Genomic DNA, 25,757 nt, shown 5'->3' with positions numbered 1-25,757 from the left:
CTTCTCCTCCCAGCCTAACTATTGAGCATCCACGCCATGAGGTGGAGTGCCTCTAGCCTGGGGTGTAGGAGGCGGCCCTGGTCCTGGGAGAGCTGGCCCGGGCGGGACGGCAACTGCCACGGTGGGGCGACCACCAGGCCCGTGAGGTTCCTGTACCAGTGCTGCTTGGGCCATGCGGGGCAATCTGTAGGACCCAGGCCCTGTCTGTCTTTATCTCTTCCAGGACCTCACCTAGCAGTGGGAACGGGTCAAAAGGCATAGCTCAACAAGGACAGAAGGAAGGCATTGGAGATAGTGCCAAGTCCCAGTACCCCCAGAGCAGAACCGGGGACAGTGATGGTTCTGCCGGGTTGCAAACAGAGTTGCCCACTCTTGGAAAAGTCTGTACACTAACTCTGAGTGAAGGGACCACTCGTGCTGAGAGAAGTAGTCCCTGCTCAAGTGATCCGCCTGCGAGTTCCAGGAGCTCGGTAGGTTGTAGGCCTGGTCACAAATATTGTGGGCTATACTGAAGTCCCACAGCCTGAGGGCTTCCTGGCAGAGGATTGGGCCCCGCCTTGCCTGCTGAAGTAAACCACAGAGGCCATGTTGTCCATGAGATCCCTGACCAACCGGCCCTCCAGGTGCAAGTGGAAGGCCATGCACACCAGCTGCACTGCCCTGAGCTCCTTGATGTTTATGGGGAGGGCCAGCTCCTGGGCAGACCACAGACCTTGGGTCTGAATAACCCCCACATGGGCTCCCCACATGCATTGGACACCAATTTCATCAATGGAGGCCTGCCTCTGAACAGGACCACAGGGAACATGTTCCATGGGGAGGACCACCATCGTAGGCAGGTGATCACTGGTCCGGGCACAGTGAGGGCTTTGTCCATCCTGTGTCTGCTCTGGGAGAACGCCGAGGCCAACCAGAGCTGGAGGGGCCTCATCCCGAGTGTGGTGTGGCAGACCACATACGTGCACGCCCACATGTGACCCAAGAGCTGGAGGCATGCTCTGGCTGTTGTCACTGGAAACCTTGTGATTATGTCTATGAGCCCTTTCAGGGTCTTGAACCTGCCCTATGGGAGGGAGGCTCTGGCCGATGTGGCGTCCAGGACTGCCCCAATAAACTCTATGCGTTGTACTGGGACTAACATGGACTCTGTGTCATTTACCAACAGACCCAAAGTGGCGCACGTGGACAGGAGTGCCACGTGATCCCGCACCTACGACCGGGAGCTGCCCTTGACCAGCCAGTCGTCCAGACATGGGAAGATCTGGACCCCATGGCTCTTGAGATAGGCCACTACCACCGACATACACCTTGTAAATACCCTCAGGGCAGTGGACGGGCCAAACGGGAGGACTGTAACTTGGTAGTGTTCCTGCCCAACCATGAAATGGAAGAAGCGTCTGTGCCCCTCAAATACATGGATGTGGAAGTGCGCGTCCTGCAGATCGAGGGCAGCGTACCCATCCCCGGGATCCAGGGAGGGAATGATGGGAGGCCAGGGAGACCATGCGGAACTTGAGCTTCACCATACTGGTTCAGGCCTCGCAGATCCAGGTGGGGCCTGAGCCCCCCTTTGGCCTTCAGGATAAGGAAATAGCGGGACTAGTACTCCTTGCATTTGAACTCCAGTGGCACCACTTCCACTGCTCCTAGGTCAATGAGCCGCCCCACCTCCTGCTTGAGCAGCGTCTCGTGAGAGGGATCCCCCAGGAGGGATGGGGGCAGAGGTGTGACCAGGAGCACATGGTCACATAGGGTGGAAGTAAACTGGAGGGTGTAACCCCAGGAGATGGTGTTGAGGACCCACTGGTCTGAGGTCAGCCGCGACCACTCTGGGAAGAAAGCACACACTCGGTTGGAGAAGGGAAGCTTTATTGTGGGTGGATCCCTGATGAGAACTGGCAGGGCTCCCTTGGGTGTCCCATCAAAACCGCTGTTTCCCTGCTTATTTGCTCTTGGAGGACCCAGGCTGGAGGACAGGCCGAGATCGCCTCTGCACGAATTTCTTATAGTCCCGTGACTCTTTAGAAGTAGGCTTGTAATTAGAGTGGGTGGCCTGGGCGGGAGCCTGCTGAGGTTTAAATTTAGGTTTAGCCAGAGCCAGAACATAGAGGCCCAAAGTCTGAAGCATCGTGCAGGAGTCTTTCAGGCCATGCAGTTTTATATCCATTTGTTCTGCAAATGGAGCTTTGCCATCAATCGGGAGGTCCTGCAAGGAGTTCTGCGCCTCACTGGACAGCCCAGAGAGCAGGACCCACGACACCCTTCTCATGGACACTGCAGAGGCCATGGACTGTGCAGCCATGTCCGCCGCATCCAATGCTGCCTGCAGGGTTGCCCTGGCAGCTGCTGTACCCTCCTCCACCAGTGCTTTTAACTCCTTCCTGTCACGCTCCTGGAGGGAGTACTCGAACTTGGGCAAACAGCTCCACAGGTCGAACTCATACCGGCCCAGGAGAGCCTGATGATTCACCACCTGCAACTGGAAGCTCAAGGACAAAAAATTTTCTTCCAAATGAGTCTAGCCTCCTTAAATCTTTATTTTTCGGAGTAGGAGCTGGTTGGCCCTGCCACTCCCTGTGGCTGACCAACTCAAACACCAGGGAGTTAAGGGCAGGGTGAGTGTATAGGTATTCATGCCCCTTGGCAGGCACAAAATACTTGCGTTCTTCTCTCTTAGAGATGGTGGCCAATGAGGCGGGGTTTGCCACAGGGTATTTGAAATTTTCGCCTCCTTTTCATGGAGAGGCAAGGCCACCCTGCCCAGTACCAAAGTGGACAGTACATTAAATAGGGAGTCTGAAGGCTCCTTCACTTCCTCTGCCTGGAGGTTGAGACTTGATACCACCCTTTTTAATAGTTCTTGGTGGGCCTTAGAATCCTCCTGCAGGAGGGAGGGAGGAGGGTCTGGTCTGTGTCCATGCACAGTGCCAAGGATGTATGTCCCACTGACTCCTTCCTCAGAGGCTGGGAGAGGAAGGTCAACGGTCCTTCTGATGCTCCGGCCACCGAGTGAACTCTCACCGGGGGCTGCATTGGGGGCCACAGTGCCCCCGGTACCACTGCACCAGCCATGGTGCCCAGTACTACTGCACTGTTCGGCCTGGCTAGCCTAACCCGTTGATGGACAGCTACAAAGGGAGGCTAGGCTGACGTATGACCCCCCATAGTCCCTGGATCGAGAGGAGCGGTGGCGCTGGGAGAGGTGCCAATCCCAAGACTGCGACTTCAATGTGGAGGATCAATACCATCGGTAACAGCAGCTCGGCGATTGGCTCCGATGGGCAGATCTATGACGGCGACTCACCAGTGATCGACGCCCAGGGCTGCGGGAGCAGTGCCATGGGTGGGGTTCTGGAGCGGGACGACCGTGTCACAACCAGCTATGATAGCCCCTCTGAGACTAGGACCTTCAGCGTTTTCTGCCTCGGTCCCATCAGTGTTTGCTCCTCGAGGCGAGCGGTGCCTGAAGTCTCGGTCAGGCAGAATGCAGCCAGACAACCTGGTGGGAGTTGACGGGGACCCACGGACTATGCACGAACGGTTGCTGAGCGGTGAACAGCGTTGGGAACGTTCCCTCAACCGAGACCGGTACTCAGCCGGGGTTGACTGTGGAGATCCAGTGGCTGCTTGCCTCTGGAATGTGGGGCTAACATTGGCGGTGTTCCTGGTACTGGCAAGGACATAATGTCCCAGGCTGCCTGCAAGGCCTCCGGTATGGAGGGCATCTGGACATCCAGGGAAGCCCGCTCCGACTGGGCTGGACTACTCTGCTTGACTCGAGTCGGAGGCCTATAGGCTGATGGAGATCGAGGACTGCCCAACACAGGTCTAGTCTCTGCCCCAGATTTACTCCAGTGTCATGATGGAGAAGGCCTCTTCTTATCCTTCTTGGCATGCATTGTGGATGGGGAGCAGTGCCAACTAGTACATAGTACTGGGAGGTCGCCACGCTCCGACATTGCGGTGCCCGATGCCAACTTGAATTGGCACCCAGGAGTCAGGGTCAACACCAACTCAATGAGGATAGCCCAGAGCCTTAATGTCTCTCTCTCTCAGTCCAAGGCTTAAAAGACTTGTGAATCTTACAGCGACTGCTGAGATGAGTGTCACCCAAACAGTGTAGACAGTCCAAGTGCGGATCACTCACTGGCATCAGGCGCCTACATGTGTTGCACGACTTAAAACCTGGGGCACAGGGCATGACCCTGCCCAGGTGCACTAGCTAAACTAAACTAAAACTAATCGAGTACTAAATACAGGTCACATACACTGAACAAACAAGAGTTCTGAGGATAAGCTACAGCAAAGCTGGAGCAGAGCAGTTCCGAAGCACCTTCACTGGCGGCAAGAAGGAACTGAGGGTGGGGGGAGCGGGCAGCACCCCTTATACCGTGCTATGGAGGTGCCACTCCAGGGGTCACTAGGGGCACTCTCCTACGGGTACTGCTAGGGGAAAAACTTCCAACTCCGGTGCACGTGGTGAGCACGCACACTATTGTGGAATACATATGAGCAATCACTCAAACTACATATTCCCCAATAGTGTAATGATATTTGTATAGATTCGTTCAACAATGGACTAATTCTTGTTGCTGTAGCATTACACTAATATAAAAACTATGAAGGAAGTCTTGCTTGCTTATGAACTGATTTTAACAAAATCAAACCACTACAAAGAAGAACCTCTAAACCCAAGTTTAGATCCAAAAGTGTTAGAAGTATATCTTATTCCGCATCATATTCAAATTCTTCTCTGTTTCTGCCATGCTCTTTTGTTATTCTTAGGAATAGAGTTCCCAAAGTTAACATCACTGATCTACAGCCAGTTTCCGTACGTCACACAACAAAAATACTGTATTTAACAATGACAATAAAATACATCCCCTCTTAATTGTTTAAAGTAACAGTTGAACAGACATCAAAACACTACAATGCCATTTTATATTTGATAGAGTCAAGTGTACGTGTGTAAATAAAACCTCATTTAGTTCACTCAACTGCATATCCAGGAGAAATATTTCAATAGAAATAATGCTAAGTTTTAAACAGTAAGTTTCAGCAGAATATTTAGAACTAATGTTTTAAATATCCAGTAAGTGGTTTTACTTACCTGCAGCACTGCCCAATCAACCTAGACATATTGTTACTGCAGCAAGTTAGATGATTGGACATTTAGATGTCCACTGCTGTACAATGTAGATATCAAGTATCTGGTGTGTGTATTGTGCATTTTAAACAGAAAAATGAAGGATACTCAATTTTTCCTGCCAATTGATTATTTTTGACTAATCATGTGATGCCTGCCGAAAGTTCACTACTTGCTACTCTTACTTCATTTGTGCGGTAGTTGACACCCATAATAGGAAGAGAAGTCACTGCCCAGGCAGTCTTCAGAACTGCCTCTAGCTTACCTCAGATCCTTCCACATGGGGAGAAGGGAACAGAGGGAGCACCATAAAGCAGGTCTTTGTCTGTTACTCTTCACCTTGAGAGAATTACAGCTTCCAGTTTGCCCTTCCCATCCCCCCCCCCGCAAAGCCCTGATCCTGCAAAGCATTTAAGCACCTGCTTAATTTTAAGCACATGAAGTCAATAGGATTACTCATGCTTAAAGTTAAACATGTACTTAAGTGCTCTGCTGGATTAGGGCCCAAAGAGTATTCCGGGAGGCGAAGTGAAAGGAAACAGTATGGAAAATGCATGGGACAGCAGGAGAGAAAGTGCTTGGACAGGGATCTCAGGGCTGTGTTCCCACTGAAGGAAAAAAGGACTGAGTGAGCTGTTGGACCCTTCCCTCAGCAGATAAGAAAGAAGGGCATTAAAATATACTGATTGGCTCAAGAGTAATACTGTATGCACTGGTTTAAAAATGCTTTCAGTTAAAACTAAAAGTCAATTGCAACATGCAGTATTAGTTTTACAATGAATTTCCTGGTAATTTTTTTAAAAAAAGTGACCATAACTGCAACATTCAAATAAGCATGATTTAATAATGCACAAATCAACATGAGAGCCAAACTTGATTCAAGTGTTGTGTATTCTAGTTCAGCCAGGAGTTATTTTAGTGAAATTCCATGTCCTGTGTTATACAGGAGGTCACACCAGACAATCCTTCCAACCCTTGAATGTATGAATTATTTGTATTACTGTAGTGTACTTCTGGCAACAGATTGAGATAAATGCACTTCAAGGCTTTAAATAAGTATGTATGTAAAAACCCTGAATTGATGGATAGATGGATATATGACAACACACTAAAAGTTTGAAAGTAGTGTACTTTGCATGTGCAGTGCACAAATTTGAACTGTAACTGGTTTCTAAATTAAACTACTTCAAAAATGTCTAAGATACTTAATATAGTCCTTCAGTAAAGACAACAGCAAATTGGAAGTTCTAAAAAACTGTCACAGTGAAAAATATTTTTGAATATACCACTCTTAGCAGAAGCAAAAAACTTCATAATACTGTAATCCAAACAACCAAAACATAATTATTCAGCTCAAATGTCACCCTTAGCCCAAAAACATGAATCAGAACATGGCCAAAGGCCAGTTTTTTCCAAAAATAATAGAATATCTTAAATTTAGGGCCACGTGGTCTACTAGGACAGATGATAAAAAAAATTATGTTAGATCAGCCTTCAGCCAGCTACATTTTAATTGATTTCTTAAAATAAACATAAGAGGATTAAACTCATGAACTTTTGTGTTCTGCTCTACATGATTAAATTTCACCAACATCTTAAGAAGCCCCTTAAACTGGTGACACTTAGACACTGTGGCATTTTAATCAATTTAGCTAGGAGAGAATGCCATTTTAGAGCTATACCGGAAATTATTTTTCAAAAATGCAATCTGTATTCCTGTAATTTCTTACTTCCATTTTATTGGCCTGCCTTTTCACAAAAATAATTGAACTGTATAGTTAACAAATGCTTCCCTCTCAGTCATTCATATTCAACATGCTAGTCCTACCCTATTCTAATTCTTTATTTTAAACTGCAGCTTGGTTGTCTCTGAATTTTTGCTAATAATCCACTTGGTCTTAACTATCATTTAAATCTCCTCTGTACAAACAGAAGAAAGGCATGTACATACCTAAGTTTTCTCCACCCCACACATCCATCATCATATCGTACTTTCCCAACTCTTCGAAATAGAATTTGTCCATCACAAACAACCCGCCAGCTATCATTGGTGTTCTAAAGAGAGAGAAGGGAGAAAAGTCAGAAGTTAAATATTTAATCATCTGCCAGTTTATCATTCTCCTCCATTTGAACCTTCAAGACTGAATGCTTACTTGAAGTAGCCTTGCAATATTTTTATCTTGAAAGCATTTAGTCACTATTCCTTGTACAGCACTACATGCACTAGCATTTCTATGGAATATACTGCTTCATGGCTTATATAGATAAAATTTGTTTCTATTTCCAGATCCTTAGTTGGGTCTCATATTCCTTTCATATAGGACATGTATTCTCAGAGTCAAACTGAATTTTAAAACCCTTACCGTAGTCTTAGCACAATAAAGATTAATTTCAATTCAAGAAAAAAAGGGTCCTCTTATAAGTGCAGACAGTACACTAAGATCCTTAGAAATAAAAGTTACTTTGCACTTATAACGGTTTCTATTCGAGGGTCTCAAGCGCCTCATCATCCCAGTGAGGTAGGGTCAATGATCCCCTTTCTGCAGCTGGGGAAAATGAAGTTGTCCATTTGGTCATAGTAGGCCTCGGTCCATTTACATTTTTCAATGTATGTCAAGCCAAGTGGTGTACACAGAGTATATGTTATAATGTGTTCATGTCATATACATCAGACATTTACGCATCATAGGTTAACTATCAACAGTTAACTATCAATAGTTAACAGACCAACAAACTGGTTAAAAATAGTTCTACATATTCTAGAAAAAGGAATAAATAAAAGAAGCTCTTGATGTTAACTATTAAATGCTATCAGACTTTTGCTGATTATGTATATCAATAATGGAAGCTGAACAATGAATAATAGTGATTATTTCCATTCAAATCCACAGACTTGTACTATCAGTTTCTTGCTTCTGTTCCATGTGGTACAACACCAGCTTGCACAATACTAAAAACCACAAGTTTAGGTAGAAGAATGGGGAAGGAGAAAAGTAATGGATGACTCAGCTTCAGGCAATGTTCTGGAACAACATTACAGAACTGCAAGTTTTTGTCTTGCATTTAAACATTCATAAAAGAACTCCCTAGCACTTATCAGGTAGCATAGGGATCATTTCTGGAAGACAACATTTGGGAGATAATAGCTCAGGAAGCTGCACTTTTTAAAATATCTACAACATTGTTTTGTGAAGGGAAATGTTGACAGGAACATACTTTATGGGAGCAACTGGGTTTCCTTGTCTTGCTCTTCTTTGCTCTGGTGTCATGTAATCCCATTTGAACACCAAGTTCCAATCAAAGCCTACAATGGGGGGGAAAAATCAAAGGAAAAAACATTTGAAGTTAATTGAAGTTTTTATTCATTGTTCAGCCTTTACAGATGAATTTCTAACTAAAATTATTGGCAACTGACATTCAGATTAGATGGTTAGTGCAAAATGAAGAGTTTAATATAAGGATTCAAAATGAAAATCTGAGCTCAAGTAAACATCTGAGGAGAGAACAGAAATGAAAAGGATGGAACAAATAAGATTACAGAAGAAAGAAGAAGCTAGATATGACACAGAAATAGGCTAAAATGTAAACTAAATTTATCTTGAAATACTTCTATATTGTATTTTTAAATCCACAGTCAGCAACACTAAATGAGAAACAAAAAGCCTTGGTATGGATCTAGTCTCATATACCTCTGGTTAAGTAGAGCATCAAACAAAGAATTTCAGTTATCATGGACACATGAGAAGTCATTACCACACAGTTATAATCTGATTTGTCAGATTGTACATACCACTCCCACAGCAGCTAACGTTTATTTGTTCATCTCTGTTTATTACACGAAGCACTCTCCTGGATATCACAAAAGGTTATTTGCAATTTTTTTCACCTACCTAGTTTGGAAACCTACTTATGCCACTTTCTTTAACTGCATGCTTAGAAAATATAGCATGTTAAAGCCTTCAGATGCACTGCTTTATGTTTAGCTAAAATTGTTTTATGTAAGGGTGGAAAACCTCTCTTCGGACAGCTTGCTTCGGGAATTAAGATTAGAAAAACAAGCACAGAAACTGCCAAAGCTAGATCAGACCAGTCATGTATCCAGTCCAGCATTCTGTCTCCAACTGTGGCTCGTACCAGATGCTTCAGAAGAAGATGCAAGAAACCCAGCAGCTATGCGATAACTAGCCAATAGTGAAAATTTCTTCCTACCCCCTTTCTCTGAGGAAGCCTTATGCCCTGAAGCATGGAGGTTTATAAAAAGGTACTAGAGAAAGCTACATTGCTCACTGTGTAATGCCTAACATGCCAGCTATTCATACTACACCTGCTACCAAAAGCATTTAGAACAGATGAGGTCATCTAATGGAGGATTTCCAAATTTGTCAGAGAGATCAGAGGTTTTCCTTTCCTGAATGGAGCTATAGCAGTTTGCCTTTGGAGAAATGGGATAGATAGGAAAAGGACAAAACTGAATCAGGAAACATTTGCCCCACCAACTCTTTTGCACTATGAATCCTTAACACGTACCAGTAGATTTCTGCCTGGTAGGACTGATGTAGACAGCAAAATGAAAACAGCTGAATCCATTTTCTAACCCACAAGATATTTATATTAATTTTATATTAACAGAAAGCGAGTAGTAGTTATGAAGTCTTTCATCAGACAAATGTGCCAATGGGGCAAACCTCTTTAAAAGTTTGGAAGTTGATATAAAATATTAAAAAACTAAAAAGCTTTTCCATATTATATTTAGAGCTTTCATCTCTTAAAAAGCACTTTTAGATATAAAAGTAGTATTACATTAGATAAAGTCTCCATCACAACAAGAAAAATGTACCCTGATACTTGGTATCCTATTATGTCAAATTTATTTTGTACCCCATAAAATGATTTGAATTACAGTGGCTTGTACTGTAGCTGTTGTTCCAGTGCACAAGCACTATTGAGACAAGAGTTACATACCCTATATTGAACACAAGGGGTCTCTTCTGGAACGCAGGAGAGTGTTACAAAACAACACATAAAATAAGCGTAGAAAGCATTTCTAATGATACTATTGTTTTTGCTTCACCTTCTTCAGTGACTGGGGAAAGCCTGAGCTCAATGAGGTGAGATCACCGATTCAATAACAGGAGTTCTTTGAAACAGCACGTTTAAATGTACTGTATCACTCAAGTGCAGGCCTCATGTGAAAAAGGTATTTCTTCTTCCTTCACATGCAAGACAGTGATAGGAACGTCCATAAATTAAGTGTTTAGATCTAATTTAATAACATTCTATTACAGTAATTGAAAAGATTTTTTTCAACAGGTAATAACACTTACAACATTAACAGTATGAAAAGGCTGAAAATTGTCTTGGACCAAAAAGATGAAGGTACATGGATTTGAAAACTGTGATCAGATTTAGAAGCGAATGTAAGGAATTTTTTCCCTTTCTCCCACCCATTAAAAAAAAAAGATGAATTGAGTGCTTGGAAAAGACGTCAGACTGATAGCCCTGGCTAATTAAGTTCTCTCCCCCTAGACAGTGTATAAAAGCAGTATAAGTAAGATTTCCCACGCCTCAGTCATGACATGGAGAGACTACATCTTGGGACAAAAGCATAGTTCAGTTTCCATGCTTAGTCTTCGGCCTTTGCTGAGATGGCCAAAGATGCCACGTGTCACACTGATTGTGATTGGTGTTTGTCCTCAAGGAACAGGGGGGCACCACAAATTCATGTAACACAGACCTCTAAATTATTTTTAAAAGTTTGAACATACTAACATTTCTATTGCTAAAATTCAAAAGTAGTCAAATCCCACCTTTTGAGTCCATGAGGGCAGAGGGTCCCACATGCTTAAACTGATGGGGGGCAAGTGGGCAGGACTGGGGAACCACAGCTCCATAGGAGTAACATGAGGAGTAGCGTCAGGCTATTAGATACATTCACCATGCACTATTACCCTGTCTTCCCCTCTCCACCCACTCCCATAGAGCAAGGGTTTAAGCAGCATAACCACTATGGCAGCTACTCTACAGCTGGAAGGAGGGGATACTACCTCAGCTGGCAGAGAATTCCAGTGCACAAGAAGCGGTGCATAGATATCCAGGATTTAAAAGCATGGCAAACAAAAACACTAGACTTGCATGTTTTAGAAAGCTGGCACATGTTTACACACCACCACCAGAATGCTTAGGAAGTGCTAATTTTGTATACATTTAGAATTCAGTTATTTACCTTCTTTATGATAATGAGTATTATAATTGTGGGGAAACTGCATGCCTCTAGGTATTAATAAAAGAATAAGGAGCCTCTCATCACCAGGTCACAGGTTGGAAATTGACACACAGGCGTAGTGTCTGAAGTGACGACTGACCATATTCAGTCTAGTTTTGTCAGTAGGGATCATTCCTAAGACAGCCAATGTAACTAGCAAATGCAGTGGCAGTCTCAGTAAACAATAAAGACTAAATGGGCATGGAAACTGAACTACCCTCCCTGAACAGAGCCCCTCTAAGCCATGGTTGAAACACCTCAGAGATCAGCATGAAGGAGTTTCCACTGACACTGCTTATACAGTACCTGTCATGTGAACAGAGTTCAGTTTCTAGGGTTACTACTCATCCACTTTGCTTTGTCTTGTATTTTAATAGCAGCACCGAAGTACTCAGCCCTGGTTTGAAGTTGTACAGGTGTTGCATAAAAGCATTTATTGTCAGTCAACTATTCACACAATAGGTTCAGAGAGTGCTTTTAATTTATTATTTTGAAAGAAAGTTTCTACTATTTCTAACAGAGTTCTCCATTATAAAATTAAGGAATAATGGAATGGTAGAATCTTTCCAACCAGTATACATTATTTGAAGGTAGCCACTGTACCCTATCAGTGCACACAACTCATGATTGTATTGTCAAACAGTTAAGTCCAAATGTTTGACATGAGAGTTTAGTTTTAATTCTTAAATAAACTCTGCATGCATGCATCGAGGGCAGGGTGTGAGGAAAAAAATCCATAAGCACAACACTACTGATGATTTGCCAAGCTATACAGTGATAAATGCCTTGGCATCTAAGAGTAGAAACAAATACTGTGGCCATATGCTTCTCATAAACATCGGTGAGTTTTGTATGAGAACAGGATAGTATAAACCTTAAGAGTTTGTTTATGGCTCAAAAGAAACAGCTTTCAAATAACGGAATCAGAATCCAATCTGAGTCCAGTCTAAGCCCAGGAAGACTGTGTGAAAACACCAACTTTATGTATGAAAAGAAAAAAGGGTGCATTAATGCTATCAGTTCTGGGAATGCAGCAATTATGTTTTGCGCTTTGATGCATTAATTTTTTGTTGACTCGTATTCCAGTACAAGTACATACCGCCTTTTAAATCAGCTGACGCTCCCACGTACTGGAAGTTGTCCATATTAATTACATCAATTATAGGAGACACAACTCTGGTCTTGTCCTAAAATAAATATTAAAAAGTAATATTGAAATAATGAAAAATCAATAGAAAAAGATTCAAGCAGAATGAGATATTGAACCATTTAGTGGGAGGCCATTAACACCCCTTTTCCTGTTTGACTCACTCTGAACAGTCAGAAAGAATTGCTCATATCGGCTCTCTCAGCAAGAGAGTTCTCTCAATCAGCCTCGTCTTATGGTTTTCACCCCTCTCTACATTCTAGGCTACTTTTATATAATTTAATCCTCTCTCTTCAACTTGATCCTCAAGCAGACATTACTCCACATCAAACCTCTGAAGGCAGTCAGAAGCACTTGCACCATTCTTAGCTTAAAACTACCCCAAAGAACAGGAGCGTCAAAGCTGCTCCAGAATTCAGATCTCAAGCCTCCTGCAATCCAGTATACTGCAGTACTCACCAGGTCTTTGCTAGTCCACCACCTTAATCCAATTAAAAAAAAAATGTTTTGACCCTGCTACATCAGGAGATCCTTTCACTAGCACTGATAATGTTACATGTCAGTGTAGAATGTAAGAAATCTGGATTCTTAAGGAGGACAGACTCCACATTCAAATACAGTACTCAATTAGGTAGGAAAAAGAATGTCAAAATATTAAATCCATGAAACGTCACTAATTGCTACCAACAAAGCCTTTGCACCCATTAGTGGTGAAATTGCTTTGAATGCTACTCCAAACAATATGTTCTTCAAATGCAAAGCCTTTTATCAAATTCACAAAAAACTTGCTTTCCCACTACCCCTGAATGTAATCATTAAGACTGTACCAAGATCCTAGTACTTCAAACTACTGATTTTGTGATATTCCAAATGTGATAGCATGTCATGTTCCATTTCTTTCCATTAAGTGAACATAAACACATTCAAACAGAACTTCTGATAGGTCATAATTTGTTTGAATAACCCTGAAAAATATTTGCTTGCATGCAAAGTAATAGTAAAAGAATTATGGGCTCAGACATAAGATTCAGATTGCATCACTTTGATGACATGCATGGATAACATTTCTGAACAGAATGCCATCAATTAGGGGCAGGACCAAAACATGTAACTCAAGAAATCTCTGTAGATTAAGTAGTATGGAAAATGTAAACATGTCTCCAATAAAGGAAAGGAGATCTATTTTGATTAATCTATAATAAACCAAGCACTCATGTTAAATGAGGCACAAAGCTAAATCTCTTAATCATGCTTTTAACTGTATTTATGTGGTTAGTTTTCATTTAAAGTAATAGGGTATATAACTTCTAATTATGGGTTCAGCACCCCACACTTTGCACCTCTAACTGGTTATTAATCATTGTGTCCCTTGCACTACTGAACTTTTGCAAGAATATTATAATTGCTTATTGAAAGTGACTGCTGTAAAGTATTCACTCCTCTGGCTAATCAATTTAAATATGCCAAGTCATGAAAGATATCACCTTGTTTTATCTTCATTTAAGATTAATTGCTAACTCCCTAATGATCTCAGCGTAGCCACTGCAAGTTATTAAAAGTACCTATAATATTGTGAAATACAGAGTATTTTACAGGAGTCGGACGGGTCATCTTACCTTCAGTGGGTGGGCTGTCTGAAATCTACAGCCTTCTAAATTCATCGAAGGAGAATCTAATTGGGTCTGTAATTAAAATTCAAGCTAAGGGTCCTAACCAATATCATTTCCGTTGTGGCACATAGGCCAAGTATGACCCTTCATCGAAGACTTCAAACCTTGAACACTGTGTTGCATTCATAGTAGAGGGACAAATAATGCAATAATTAGTTTAGTCTAATTAAGTTAGAAAAACCCAGATACACAAATCAAGCTTGATACACAGGACAGGACAGGCAAGGCAAAAAATTAGTTTTTTTGCTCCCCGACCCTTTATATATCCACTTACGCCAAGCTAATCCTAGATATAAACTGCACAGACAAAAGACTTGCACTAAATGAACCCCTTTGTGCTCTCTAATGAGCAGTCAATTTTCCAACCAGCTCAAGTATGCTGGATCTTAGCTATTCCATTAATTTGTAGGAATGAGTAACAAAAAAAAAACAAAAATGAATGCCCCCCCAGAAAGTAAGATGTTTGAACCAAAAAAATAAAAATAATTTGTGTGTGTGTTTTACTTTGGTAAAAATATTTCCAAATACTGAGTTGCTGCTAGGGGAAACTTCCTTGTTTAAAAGTAAGTGGCGGGTGGGAAGCCTCACAGTGGGCACCCAGAAGCATTGCAGCCTATCTGGTTGTTTTTACAGTACATCCAGCACTGGATGTCCATGCGTAGCAACCAATTCCACACTAAATGCTGCTCATTCCTCAGTTGAAAGTGAGGTATCTAAGCCCATCTGTGAAAGAACCAGCTTGGCACAGCTGAGTGGCAGTAAAAGATGCTCAAACCACCTTTGCAGCTCTCCAATATCGGGCTGTTACACCAGGAGGGGATTGCCAGAACACAGCAGAGCTCCAGCCATGCCCTCTATGTCAGGGGTGGGCATAATGGGGTAAGTGGCAGCTTGCTGACTATATATCCATCTGTGATACCACATGCCAGGAATTCAAGTTCGGTCCATTTCACTTTGATACCCATACACTAGTATCACAATGTTTAAACAAAAACTTAAAAAAAAATTATAAAAGCTTTATAAAGTATCTCACAAACTAATCTGTAGGTTTAAACTACCAGACTGCAGCTCTCTAATACTGCATTACTCTCCAGTTTTTTAAATGATGATATCATCTGTGGTTTTTCTCATGATGTAAAGCAATAGATTTTTTGTTGGTGGTGGTAGCAAAATGGATAGAGCATTTATGCATTCTTAATATTAATCCTTGCACCGTGCTACTAAAACTGTTAATGCATGTAAAGTGTTAACTGATATTCAGTCTTTAGTATACAGGGGGTACGGAACCCTCCACTGAAAAGATTAAATTCAACAGCCCCCCTGAAACAGCCATTAGTTAAACTGCATTTGCTATGCAAAAAGAGACAATTTCCATTGCTGAAATCCTATAGACAGTCTGATGTGCATTTTGAATACCAGAACAAAGGCTAAGTGAAAACCTTGTTAAATTTTTCAGTCTGCTGCTTCTGTTCCGTTGGTTTTCCACTATACTTTGCAATGGTATAAAGAACAGAAAAGGTGTGTGTGTTTTGTGGTGATGTCGAAGGAAAATAAAGCGTGAACACAGTACGAGTCTCTAGATCCTGGAAATTCAAAGTAATATAGTATTCACTTTAATATTTGGTAGAGAAGTAATGCAGGCTTTACAAATTTGGTGCATCATATACTGTACTTAAACCATCAGGAAGTATCCTCGGGATTCTAAATATTTTGCGTTTTAAAAGTTTAGAGGATTTCAAATGGTTTCACAAAGATTAAGCTTCACAATACTATGAGGACCTACTGATATTCTCATTTTGCTGTTGTGCAAACAGAGTTTAAGAGACTCACTGAAAGTCACATGAGAAATCTGAGAGCCATGGAAATAAAACCAGTCTCACTTAGTCACAATGCCATCCTTTCTTCCTCCAAACCTCATTTGTTTAAAAGTCTACCACTGTCAAATAAGAGTGATACTCAGAGTTTACAGTCTACAGTTAGGCTGTGATGGCAGAGATAATGAATTAAACTGTCCTCAGATACGCACGCAACCCTTGTTTAAAGAACAGATAAAGGAAATATAAAATACCAAATAGAAAGAATGTAATATCTGGGCTTGTGAAGAACATGGGAGCTACCTGTATTATTTTTACGAATATTGTGTACCTGTTTATTTGATTATGATTACGTTTGCTACCCGATTTCTACGAACTAGCTCCTACAGGAGCTCACCTCACAGCAGAGGTCAGAGCATGGCTTTACGTCAGTCAGTCACCAGTTCCTAACAGATAATACAAACAAATCATCTGCTTTGAAGCCTATCCTTGACCTCCCTCGCAGTGGGGTGCATAAGCTGATTTGGTCAGTTTCAGGAGACCCCCCCCATCAGACAAAGGAACTTTGGAGGGACATACAAATGGGACCATAGAACAGGAAGAGAGTCTGCAGGAAAGCAGATGGAACCCCTGTCAACAGAAGCAGAAGTACCTAGGATAAGCTGGACTTCCCTAGGCTTTGAAGGAATACCAAGCTGTAGGCAAGACAATATGCGTGTAGGCCTTCTGTCGCTTTAACCCTTTTCTCAGATTGCTATGCTACTATATATAAAATTTTGTTTTGAAAAAGCTGCTTTGAGTCACTGTTTACACCTACTGGCCACAGCTCCTGAAGAGAAGGCTCTTGCAGGTGCCAAACCCAATTGGGCCTGCTCAGGAATCACGGTAAGTAAATTGGGATGGTGTAGCCCAGAAACCCAGTCTGAGTGGGAGAATCATGGAATTCCACTCCCAGACAGAAGGCATGGGCCCAGTGTCTGAGGGGTGTACTCTGGAGAGATCTGTGAGGGGAAAAGGTAGAGTTTACATTAACTGTGACAATGCTGTTACAGCACGTCAATCAAGTAAACTGATTCAATTCAATCACCACACTAAGATATTTGTACTATACTCTGCTAAATCTGCTCTCCTTCCACTGCCCCATTAGAAGTTTTCTATCAACTTTCATAGTGTATTTAATCTTTGTAAAAACAAATGACCACTGGGCAGCCCTGGAAAGAGACCTCTAGTTACCTACAAAGCTGGTATTGCAAGGGCAGCAGCAGCGCAGGCTTTCCACACCACCCTATTAAATGTGTCCCAACCATGACCTGAAGAAGTCATCTCTAGGCCTAAAACAGATGAGTTTTCACATCCATTCCACTTTTAGGCTCAGACTGTAAAAAAAGTGCCAATTAATGCCAAACTACATATTGTTTGCACTGTGAGCAAGTCTGAGACCAACGCATAAGGTAACCAAGAGCCATCACACACTGTATATGAATTGTTTCCAGTCCTTACCAACCTGAGCCGGCATAACACCTGGAATCAGTATGCGCCATCATCAAACCCCTAGTCATCTATTCCAGTGGTCTCCAAAGTGGGGTGCGCAAGACAATCCATTGGGGGGCACAGAGGGAGAAGCATTGCCAGAGGGAAAAAAAGGAGGGGGCAGATGGAAGGAGTGAGCAGGGAAGCTGCCGCCACCCCACCGCCCCGGGCAGGGCAGGGCCGTCCTTAGGCATAGGCAACATAGGCAGCTGCGTAGGGCACCTGAAAATTTGGGGCACCACTGGGTCTTAGTGTCCACCCTCTTGTTTTCCTATCCCTGTTTTGACCCTTCCTTCAGGCTCCCACAGATGGCTGCTCTAGCCTGGTGAGTCTTCCTTGGGAGGGAATCTAGTAGTTAAAAGTGAAAAAACCTCCAGCCTGCCAGACCTATTAGCACAACATTGAAACTGTTAAAGAGACATTCAAGGGGTAATAAAGCCATTTAACAGGCATTTGCCAACCCCAAGGTATATACTGACAGGTTTCAGAGTGGTAGTCCTGTTAGTCTGTATCAGCAAAAACAAGGATGAGTCCTTGTGTCACCTCAAAGACTAACAAATTATTTGGGCATAAGCTTTTGTGGACTAGAACCCATTTCATCAGATGTCCACGAAGCTTATGCCCAAATAAATTTTTATATTTTCAGTTTCTGACTTTACTGACAAAAACAGTTGTGCATTAATGTAATATTTACACAGAACATGTCAGTCTACAGGACCTTAGTTTAAATTTTGCTTTAAAAATATTTCATTAGTGAGCTGGTGAAGATTATAAAATCACATTTCTAAAAAAATGCTTGCATAGAGTTTTAGATGCACAATCATCTTTAGCCTTAAATGTGTGGATCTTCACACATAGTTTTTTAAATAAATCCTTCAAAAGACCTCCCTTATCTAAAATACACATTTTAATTACTATAGTTAAAAAAAAAGTGCTTCCAAGTCTTCCTGTCCTTTCTGTCCATCCCTTCACCACCTCTCCCCCACTCCCCACTGAAGAGAGCCCTTAAGGGACAACAGTCCTTCCCTTCCAGATAGCTGGACAAAGAGTTCCCTTTCTTTACTTCTGACTATCCGACAAACTAGTTTTAAAAGAACCCTCCAGCAAAATCAGTATCTTAGTAAGACAAAATCCTTGTTATACCTAAAATCTTTGGAAACATATTTTTTAAAGTTGGTGAATTTCATAACCATGTCTCTTGTTATGGAGATCACACAAAGTAAATTACTGTTCCCTTTTTCTAAAAGCAATGAACATTGTTATGAACACACTAAATCTCTCTGATTAATTTAAAAGAATGTCTTTGTTTCAGTGAGTTAAATATGTAGTAATCTGGAATGCTGGCTTAAGATTGAGTACATTTAAAATATAAATTCAACTTAGAAATACTGATGAAGAAAATGTAAAACAGAGAAGAGCTGCATCATGTATTCCATTATATGTAATGTTGTATTCAGCAGGACAGCTGACTCACCCTTACTATGAAGTTTTTGCAAATAAATCTCTGACAAACTTCAGGGCATATCAAAAAACCTGTGACTGACATTTTTTATTCCCAAATTTTGGTGCTTTTAATTAGGTACTTTCTTCATGTCCATTCTGCATGAGGGAGAGTGCATGGAAGTCTCTGCAGGGAACTGACTCTCCGCCACCATGAGGCAGGCTAGGCATCTCATTATCCTTTGCTGTCAAGTCCCTCCTCCCCCTCCTCCACCAGGCTGTGAGCTTGGGCTGCCATCCGGCATAGGGGCACCAGTTTAATAATACTGCCTAGGGCCCCATAAATCCTAAGGACGGCCCTGTGGCAGGGCCACCCAGAACGCAGGGGCTGCAGGGCCCTGGGCTAAGGAGGCCCCGGGGCCATGGTCTGCAGCTCTAAAGCCCCTTTCGGAATGCGGCCCTGAACCCTCTGGTCCCTGAAGGAGCAGGGGCAGCTGCGCAGCCAGCAGCCAGAAAGAAGTGGTGCTTTCCCCTTCAAAGCTGGCTAGAGAGAAGCGGGGCTTCGAAGGGGAAAGCGGTGCTTCTCTCTGGCCACTGGCTGTGCGACTGCCCCTGCTCCTCATGAGTCCTCTGGCCCGGGCTTGCAGGGCTGCATTCCGAAAGGGGCTTTAGAGCTGCAGGCCAGGGCCCCAGGGTCCCCTCAGCCTAGGGCCCTGCAGCCCCTAAAGCCCCTGCGTTCCAGGAAGCCCTGCCTGGCAGGGTGCAGAGAGGGGGACAGATCCCAGAATCACGGCAATGGGGGCAGCGCTGTGGTGCACAGAGCAACCTGCACACCCCCTGCACCAAACAGGAGCTTCCCCAGGTAAGTGCTCTGCACCTCCTGGCTGCCCCAGCCCCGAGCCTCCTTCTACAACCCCACTCTGAGCGCCCTCCCGCACCCTAATTCCCTCCCGCACCCTACTCTCAGCGCCCTCTCGCACCCTAAACCTAATCCAGACCTTCAAATCGCTGTATCACAAAGTGTTAAACCAAGATTTTCAGAAATAATGACGCATATTCAACCACATTGCTCTCACTAAAAATATTGATATTTTTTGAGAGAGCAAAAAGGTTTTTTGTACTGTTAATAAATAAATTTTAAAAATATTATTTCATCTATCTCATCCTTTTTTAATTTCTATTTTGTATGTATATTTTATAATGTACTTAATATATTAGTATGATAGTACATGTATATAATTTATACATAAATAAATATACATATATTGGGGTGTGCTCAAAATTTTTTTTTTTACTGATAGGGGTGTGCAATCAAAAATGTCTGGAGACCACTGATCTAGTCAATAAGTCTTGCCTTTTTTTCTGAAAGGGCAGAATATATTATACTCTAACTTCTATCCAAGAGAGAAACCTGAACTGCATCACCCTTAAATGCTCATCTCATTCATAAATGGGTTTATATGGCAGGTTGCCTATAATAGCAGGGGACTGGATTTAACAATCCAGGAGGGCCCTTCCAGTCCTATGTTCATTGAACAATGTACGAAACCAAGCATATTACAATGCAAAAAGTGAAACTTGTAATACATCAAATAGAGAACTATGCAGGATTTCAGATGTGATTAGTTTATATATGTTTCTGCTTCTCGGGGAGGTATTTGCTATATGATAATGGTGAGGAAACAAGTTTAAATGGATTTAACCACTTCTATCCTGCTGGACATAGCTGACATGTGGAGAAAAATGCATCAGATGCTTCTTCCAAGCAAATCACTTACTAGTGCAGGTGCTCCATTACCCTGTCAGAACTTCAAAATAAAAAGGTACCATATATTCTGTTTTAACGAAGGGGTTAAATGACATTTATTACCTCCCAATTTAACTTTCTAAAACAGTCAAGCGTAGCCTGAAGAGTGCATAATGGCACTGTACTAGTACAGAGACTGGAAACAAATAAAAGCGGGGAAGGGGGGGGGAATATTTGCCCTCTACAAAGAGCTGTACTGGCTCAGAACTCCACTTTACTTCCTGTCCCCCAGTAGGTAGAGGCGTTAGTCAAGCTGGGCTAATGGGCTTCCAAAGAGTTTCCTTCTCCTTAACTTTTTAGTATTAGCATAACAAGTGTGTAAGCTGAGGGATTCCCACAAGACATGGTTATTTTCCTTTTCCTTGCTCCCTCTGAAACCCTCTACAGAACTGCTTGCTGGTTTGGGGGTTTTCTGCTCCCTTTTGAGACAGAGACCATCTAGCACTACAGAACCAGAGGGACAGATGGAACATCAGCTAAGGGGCTTTGATATACGTCACTTTATGCAAGTATTAAGAAATATCAGCACTGATGTGATGTAATTAGCTTCAGGCACTCCAGGCACTAATTAGTTACTCTACTGTCAAGGTTTGACTTGGTTGAAGTTATTAACATTTGGAAATAGAACACCAAATCAACTAGCAACCGGGTACCACAGAATTAAACAGCAGAAAGTACCAAAACCAGAAATTGGTACCTGCCAATGCTTGTTGATAAGAAGAAGAACTACAATCCATCTGTTCTGAATTGGAGTATTGATGGCATAGACTAATTCTTCTGTGAGACAGGTAGAAGAATATGGCGCTAATAAGACCAAGTATCTAATGGAAACTGTTTTTAAGATGAAGCCTGCATTATTTATTACTGTATTCATAGTTTGGTACATTACAAACTGATTTAGATGTGATTTTGTCTGAAGCTCCGGACAGCAGCATTCTTCAGCCATTCTGGGCCCGGGTTTGATCAATTCAGCTACTGATGGTGGCCTATGTAATTTTAAAACAAGAGTTTTGCCTTTTTCAACCCCTCCACCCCCCACTCCACTATGTAGAAAGAGGGAATTAGAGCATGGTCATTGTGAGAGGAAACATTTGTGGAACAGGTGTGACATTACTGACATGAACTCTGAACGTATAGATCACGCTTGCAACCAATGTCATATAGTGGCAGCAAATATTGTACAAAGGTTGTCATGTGAGGTCTAAGAAGACACAATGATTTACTGGTTATAATTTGCTAGCTGTATGTGTGTATCATTTTTGTATTTGAAGTTATGAATATGGGCTATGTACTTGTATCTTAAATGTTTTTGATTCCAAGTAGCCTTAGTGAAGCATTTGGTCAGCTTCTTGAGAAAGGACTATTCTCAGTAAGTGCCCAATAAAGAAACATTTAACAGACAATGAACTTTGGGAGATACCAATCCACATCTGAGCTTTCCTGGGAACTTCAAACTAACATGTAAGCAATGGCATTGGCTTGTAAAGAACTGAGTCATGCATGGACATGTGACTTGCCCACGAGACTTGAAAATCCATCCTGCTGTGATTTTCCACGGTCAGAACAAAGGGGTGTCCTTTCACAGGGAGAGAATATAAAAGGCTACGGAAACTCCTCCATCTTGTCTTCAATCCTGCTTCTGACTTCTGGAAGAACTTTGCTACAAACTGAAGCTCTGAACAAAGGACTGAATGACCCATCCCAGCTGTGGATGTATTCCAGAGACTTGATTTGAACCTGCAATTTATTCCATCACTGCTACAAGCCTGAACCAAGAACTTTGCCATTACTGTATGTAATTGATTCCATTTAAACAATTTTAGCTCTCATCTCTATCTTTTCCTTTATGAATAAATCTTTAGATTTCAGATTCTAAATGATTGGCAACAGCCTGATTTGTGGGTAAGATCTGATGTGTATATTGACCTGGGTCTGGGGGTCCTTTGGGATCGGGAGAACCTATTCTCTTTTACTGGGATATTGATTTTCATAACCATTCATCCCCATAACAAGTGGCACTGGTGTGGATACTGGGAAACAGGAGTGTCTAAGGGAATTGCTTGTATGACTTATGGTTAGCCAATAGGGTAAAACCAAAGTCCTCTCTGTGTGGCTGGTTTGGTGTGTCTCAGTGGAGAAACCCCAGCTCTGTGCTGTAACTGCCCTGCTCTAAGCAATTTGTCCTGAACTGATACTCTCAGAAGTGTTCCACCAAAGGCAGCATCATTACAACAGGTAAATTAAAAAGGCATTTTAATGAGAAGGGGAGGAGAGGGTGAAAGGTCAGCAATTTGCTTTTTGCAGTTTTCTTCAATGTTTCCTGGGGCAATGCTTCAGCTTGCTGTTATTATACAGAATTTTGAGAAATTAAAGATGTTGCTTGCTTACCAAGAAACAAGTAAAAAACAAAATATGGTTAACACGTGTGTGTACTCTTAACCAATCTTACCAACAGTTTTCCACAGACAAATTAGTTAGTCCAACTTTTTCCCATTAACAGGGCCGGTGCAAGGAAGTTTCACGCCCTAGGCGAAACTTCCACCTTGCACCCCCCACCCAGCTAACCCCCCCCCCCCACGACAGCTAACTCAGCCCCCCACCTGGGGAGCCCCCCGCAGTAGCTACGCCCCCCCATTGCAACAGCTAACCTCTCTCCCCCCCGTCCCCCCACAGCAACTAACCCCACCTAGGGAGACTCCCTGTCCCCCCATGGCAGCTAACCCTACCCGGGAAGACTTCCCCCCTTCTCGCCCCGCCACGGCAGCTAACCCTGCCTGGGGAGACCTCCCCTGCAGAAGCTAACCCTGCCGGGTAGCCCGTCCCAGCTCACCTCGGCTCCACCTCCTCCACTGAGCACGCCGGTGCTGCTCTAATTCTCCTCCCCGCCTAGGCTTGTGGTGCTGATTGGAGGAGACTTAGAGCTGAGCTGTGTGCTCAGCAGAGGAGGCAGAGTGGAGAGGAGCTGTTCCCCTCTGCGCCCCCTCCCCCATTACTGCAGGCAGCCCTCCCCACATGCCCCCCCACTAAGCTCACCTCCACTCCACCTCCTCGCCTGAAGGGACTTTTAGGTGTCCCCAACCACTAGGCGCCCTAGGTGGCCGCCTAGTTTGCCTAAATGGTTGCACCGGCCCTGCCCATTAACAATCTGAATATCCTCTCACACCACCATCAAACAGGAATAAATATTCACATAAATGGAGTTACACTGGGGTGATGAGAATTATATCTAGCTTTACAGTTTCTTAAAAAAGGTTACAAAGAAAAGTCACTGAGGAACCAAGAAGCATGTTTGAATTGCTTAGAAAAATTATAAAGAGTATTTACAGATTAAGCTCTACTGTTTATATTAAATGACCAAGAAGTGGGCTTTCATCAGTGAACACTCAGGTCATCTTTCCTCTCACTTCAAAGAGAAGAAAATCTTTTAATATATGCATAAAATTAATGCAGTATAAATCATTTTATAACCAGGTAAGCATACACCTTAAACTAACCTCAGCTACTCTCTCCAGAAGAGGTTCCAGCCAGTGCTCATTGCATTCACAGTGACTGTCCAGGAATGTCAGTACTTTAGCCTGTGCTGCATCTGCCCCTCTGACACGGGAGCGCATCAAGCCTGAGGGGGGAAAAAAAACCTAAATAAATCATCACAGGAGGAAGAATATCAACAGTAAAGAGACAATAACTAAGTGCTCTAAAATGTAATTAGTACTCCAATCCAGTCAGCCTGTTAACAAGCCTAGCTATAAACCACCGTTTTAGTGTAGATTTAGTGAAATGATGAGAGGATAAAATGACCAAAAGTGACAAATCTCCAATCTGTTAAAGTCTGGTCTTCAGTTTTTGTACTTAATTATTTCCATCAAGTGTGATTTTCTACCAAAATAGTCATACTAGTGCAACCCCTAGTGCAAACACAGTATACTGGTATAAATGGTGCTTTGCTAGCATATCTTAATTCCCCTTTCCTTACAGCGATAACTATACTGGTATAAGTATCTTCACACCTGCATAACTCCATCCACACTAGGAGGCTGTACTGCTTTAAACTATATTGGCATAGTTAAGAGCTACAACTTGCATGCTTAGACAAGCCCTAACTTTCCCAATAACTTGCTGTAGTGGTTCTGTCCCAGGCAGTGGCAGATTTGCAAAAGGGGACACCATTGCCAAAACTCTCCCCTTCCCTTTTACCTCAAGATTCCTTGAGCACACTTTCTGCTCCTCCCTCTTTGATTGCTTCTAGTCTGGCATCTGTCCCTCTCAACTGCATCAAAACTGTTCTCACAAAACTAGGACTTCTTATTCCATGTTTAAGCATCTTCTCCATTTCCAGTCCTCTATTCCTTGGGCTTCTGTGACCGTCTTCTCTGGTGGTCCTCCTACTTGGCTGACCACTCCAAAAGAACTTTTGGCGAACACACTTCTCCCCTTCCCCCAGAGTAAGTCCCGAGGAGATTTACCCTTGGTTCCCTCCTTTTTATCCTCTCTTCTACCATTGCTAACTGAGTGAGCTCCTCTGTTCCTATGGTCTCTTACCACATCTATGCCGACAACTCAGATCTACCTCTCTGCCCCCAACTTCTCCCCATGGGTCTCATTTCTCAACCAATGTCTCACCTCTTACTGAAATTAAACATAGTAAATACTGAACTCCCTAACTTACCACGTCTTCATTACTGTTCACAATCCATTGTTTTTACTGTTGGTCAAGATCACAACCCTGGGATTATACCCTTCCTTCTCTACTTATACTCCGGTTCCCATTAAATCTTGTTGCTTCTCCATCTACAAATGTTCTAAAATCCACCCTTCCTCTCCATCCTCACTGCCAAAAGCCTCATTCAAAAGCATAATTCTGTCATATGACTACTGCAACCTTTTCCTCTCAGGCATTCTCAACTCATCTTTCCCTTCCTTCAGGCTGACATTCAGCAGCTA

General features: G+C 42.8%; 1 protein-coding gene across 5 annotated transcripts in view; it reads right to left on the bottom strand.

Annotated features, from left to right (window-relative positions):
• Nucleotides 1–25,757, bottom strand: part of GALNT2 (polypeptide N-acetylgalactosaminyltransferase 2) — a 155,395-nt gene that overhangs the window by 30,110 nt on the left and 99,528 nt on the right. For all 5 annotated transcript variants that reach the window (XM_050949098.1, XM_050949099.1, XM_050949102.1 and 2 more), the window contains 4 exons: nt 24,311–24,432; nt 12,508–12,595; nt 8,363–8,450; nt 7,098–7,201 (listed from right to left, as the gene is read on the bottom strand). In XM_050949098.1, the coding sequence (XP_050805055.1) occupies nt 7,098–7,201; nt 8,363–8,450; nt 12,508–12,595; nt 24,311–24,432 (402 nt within the window). The remainder of the gene's footprint in view (nt 1–7,097; nt 7,202–8,362; nt 8,451–12,507; nt 12,596–24,310; nt 24,433–25,757) is intronic.

Source organism: Gopherus flavomarginatus, chromosome 4, assembly GCF_025201925.1.
Source record: "Gopherus flavomarginatus isolate rGopFla2 chromosome 4, rGopFla2.mat.asm, whole genome shotgun sequence".
Taxonomy (NCBI): Eukaryota; Metazoa; Chordata; order Testudines; family Testudinidae; genus Gopherus; species Gopherus flavomarginatus.
Note: the sequence above shows the minus strand (reverse complement) of the source record. Positions and strands in the feature narration are given on the sequence as shown.